At 39.9% G+C, this 3792-nt stretch overlaps 1 protein-coding gene across 2 annotated transcripts in view; it reads right to left on the bottom strand.

Annotated features, from left to right (window-relative positions):
* Positions 1-1030: 1030 nt before the first annotated feature.
* si:dkey-74k8.3 (transmembrane protein 109) overlaps positions 1031-3792 on the bottom strand; it is a 7489-nt gene continuing 4727 nt past the window's right edge. For both annotated transcript variants that reach the window (XM_016570925.1, XM_016570924.1), the window contains one exon: positions 1031-1661. In XM_016570925.1, the coding sequence (XP_016426411.1) occupies positions 1297-1661 (365 nt within the window). In that variant the 3' untranslated portion in view covers positions 1031-1296. The remainder of the gene's footprint in view (positions 1662-3792) is intronic.

Below are 3792 nucleotides of genomic sequence, written 5' to 3'. Positions count from 1 at the left end.
AAATACACAGTCCTCTCTGGATTACAATCCGCCATCAAAATGATACATTTAATTATTCCGGCTGCTGTGAGAAAATGCTATAAACGATCCGCCACCTGCAGGATCCTCACATGCGATAGCCTACTAGCCGGGACAACTTCTCTATGTTTACAGATGTGACGTAATGACGCAGCGCCATGCTCGAATTTCCGTGAAAACCTAGCCGTACAACTCAAATTAGAAAACATTATTATAAGCTTACCGTTGTGAATAGGGCTAAAGTAAGGCGATAGTTTTGAACACTGGCTGGTTATGTACTTGCTCAAATATTGATTTCGGATCATTTTTAACCAAAAAAGGTTACGGACTGCAGCTTTAAATGTATATTACCGTTAAGTAGAGTTATTTTAAAATATACTTTTAAGATTTAAGTAAACCACAAGTGCACATTCAGTACATAGCACAACTATATCTAATACAGTTTGTCTAACTTCTGGGGGAAGTCGTGGCCTAATGGTTAGAGAGTCGGACTCGTAACCCAAAGGTTGCGGGTTCGAGTCTCGTACCGGCAGGGATTGTAGGTGGGGGGAGTGAATGTACAGCGCTCTCTCCCACCTTCAATACCACGACTGAGGTGCCCTTGAGCAAGGCACCGAACCCCCAACTGCTCCCCGGGCGCCGCAGCATAAATGGCTGCCCACTGCTCCGGGTGTGTGTTCACGGTGTGTGTGTGTTCACTGCTGTGTGTGTGCACTAAGGATGGGTTAAATGCAGAGCACTAATTCGTAGTATGGGTAACCATACTTGGCCACATGTCACGTCACATGATCCTTTTTTTAAATTACAGATGAGGTTGGAGTATATTAATATGTCTAGTCCAGTCATAAAGTTTCTAAATATTTCCATACACACATATCTATGTGTTTCCTTAATCACTGTCTTCATCCTGTTACTTTTTTTATTGTTACTGTTGTTGCAAGTGTGAGCAGCTGAACTTAAACCGTGTCCATGCAATGACAGTCACAAAAAAACAGGCAACATGAAACAATCAAGGAAAACTTTAATGGTAGCACATTAAATTCACAGAGCTGTAGGATGAAGTTTTTTCTTCTTGCTTTACATTTTAGTAAAAACAATATGGGAGAAGTCTCCGTGGCCCAATGAATTATGAAATATATTCAAAACAAGAAAGAACTGGCAAAATCAGTTAGAAATACTCCAAAGGCTGCTGTGAGTTGCATAAAACACTTCAGATGTCATCCCTGAATTCTCATCTCCCAGTTATCATGAGTCTGTATGCTTGTTTTGAGCTGCTCGTTACTGTGTTTTCTTTTCCAAGCCTTTGACTTGTCCCTCCAGTCTTCTGATTCGGCTTTCCAGACAAACGGCTTTGCCTGCTGTCCCACCGCCGCTGCTTGTAGCGACTCCAAACACAGCACAGATGAGCATTAGTAGAGTCAGTCTCATTGTAGTGACTTCAGTGGAGGCAGCGGGGTCACAGACGATCCGCAGAAACAGCCACAGCACTACGACCGCTTTAATCAGCCAAAACGCTCGCCTTACAAGCCCCACGGTGACGCGAAGCAACAAGGACAGGAGCCAGTATCCAATCAGAGCCAGCAAAGCCCACTTGGTCACAGCAGACACACCCTCTGCGGTGAAATGAGGCACTGATATCGTCTCTTTGAATAGGACACAGACAGAAAGAAAAAAGAACAGATGTTAATTGGGTGTAGCAGTTTCTAAGGTGTTATAAGTGGTTGCTAAAGGGCTGATGTTTTGGTTGGTGCTAGGTGTAAGTCTATTGAATTTTTTGCCCATTTAATCATCTGCTCTGTAAAAATTAAAGTTAGTTCACCCACAAATGAAAATTAGCCCATGATTTACTCACCCTCAAGGCATCCTAGATGTATATGACTTTCTTCTTTCAGACAAATCCAATCGGAGTTATATTAAAAATTGTCATGGCTCTTTCAAACTTTATAATGGCAGTGAATGGGTGTTTCTGTTCAACAGACCAAAAGAAGTGCAATAAAGCACATCCATCCATAATAAACAGTGCCTCACATGGCTCCGGGGGTGAAAAAAAAAAGGCCTCCTGTAGTGAATCCATGCATTTTTGTTAGAAAAATATCTATATTTAAAACGTTATAAACACTTTTCTAATTTTTTTAAATAACTCCGACTGGATTCCTCTGAAAGAAGAAAGTCATATACACCTAGGATGCCTTGAGGGTGAGTAAAGCATGGGCTAATTTTCATTTTTGGGTGAACTAACCCTTTAAAATCTGAAGAATGATAACTAAAACTATATCAACATCCACACCAACAAAAGGTAATGTTATGTTTATGATAAGCTTTAAATGCTCAAGCTCTTTAAAGTCAAATGGGTTCTGATTTGCTGTGAATATCTGTCTCAATTCAGAGGCTGCATCCTTCGAAGGGTGGATTCGAAGACCTGATATGTCACAGGGGCTGTCCCAATTCGAAGGCTCCTTCAAATACAGCCTTGAAATGCGTCCTACAACTGATGGATCCTTCACGCCCCAGACTATCCCAAAATTCACTGCACGCTGGTGACGGTAGGATTTTTTGACAGAAAATTACACTTTAAAATGTAAGTATTGGGTTTCAACTTACTTAAATATTTAACGATAAAAATGTTACCAAAAAAAAAAAAAACACTTTAAAAATCTTGACATTTCTTACTAAGATGCCATTTTATAGATAGTTTATGCTATTTATTATTTACATAAATGGACCATGGTGAACATATTTAGACAGTTGAATATCACTTTTTTAAAAAGTACAGTAAAATTACCTTAAAGGGGTCATATGATGCGATTTGAAAACGACGCGTTTGAGAGAGGCGGGGCATAGAGGACCTACAATAATGTACAGTATTTGAAAAATAATGTGTTTTTTGAACATTAAAGCATGTCAACATATTCTGTTACACCAAATACACAAAATAATGATCTTTAAAATAGCATCATATGACCCCTTTAATGAAAATTAGCCATGTTTTTACTACAGAAAATACCAAGGTTGTTGTAGTTAAACCATGTTAACCACAAATTAAGCATGGTTTTGCTACACTAACAATAGCTTAACCATGGTATTTATAGTAAAACTGTGGTTATACAAATGGTAATCAATCCACCAAAAAAAAAAAACTAAACATGATTACTGCACTTTTACTATAATAAAACCATGGCTAATTTTTGTAAACGTTACTACAACAATATAATTTATATGTGTTGTTATCGTTATAGCTGTGAACTTCCCTAATCTCATAGATTAAAACGATTATTAAAACTTTATAATTATATTTATCGTCAGTGGTGTGAAGAGGCCTTTAGAGTTGGGGTTTAGGATCCACTAATATACTGATGAGTGGGACAACTGCATGTTCTGTATATGGGCCCATAAGCAGGGCCATCGCTAGTGGGGTGAAAGGTGGTGACGATTATAGGGGCCCACGGCTGAGGGGGGGCCCCCGGCGATCTCAACTGACTGGCTGTGGCCAGTTGACGTTCAGGACAGTTGACGGGCCACTGCTGCGCATCGTCACGAAAGCTTAGCATTTGCACATGTTTTTAAGCCTTGCCAATTTAAACATTCAAAAGAGTTTAAAGCATTCAAACACAATACGCGGAAAAACTCAACTGAGTACTCGCACGGCGTGTTCGGTGCGCACGCAGAGAGCCGCGTCTCACGGACAACAACACCGAACCGAGCTCTCCTTCACACCTGAACGAACAAATACAAATCGCAGTTTAAACATGCAAACAGAAAAAGACGTGAAAGAAC

The sequence above is a fragment of the Sinocyclocheilus rhinocerous genome, unplaced genomic scaffold (genome assembly GCF_001515625.1).
Source record: "Sinocyclocheilus rhinocerous isolate Xijiao unplaced genomic scaffold, SAMN03320098_v1.1 scaffold50, whole genome shotgun sequence".
Classification (NCBI taxonomy): domain Eukaryota; kingdom Metazoa; phylum Chordata; class Actinopteri; order Cypriniformes; family Cyprinidae; genus Sinocyclocheilus; species Sinocyclocheilus rhinocerous.
Note: the sequence above shows the minus strand (reverse complement) of the source record. Positions and strands in the feature narration are given on the sequence as shown.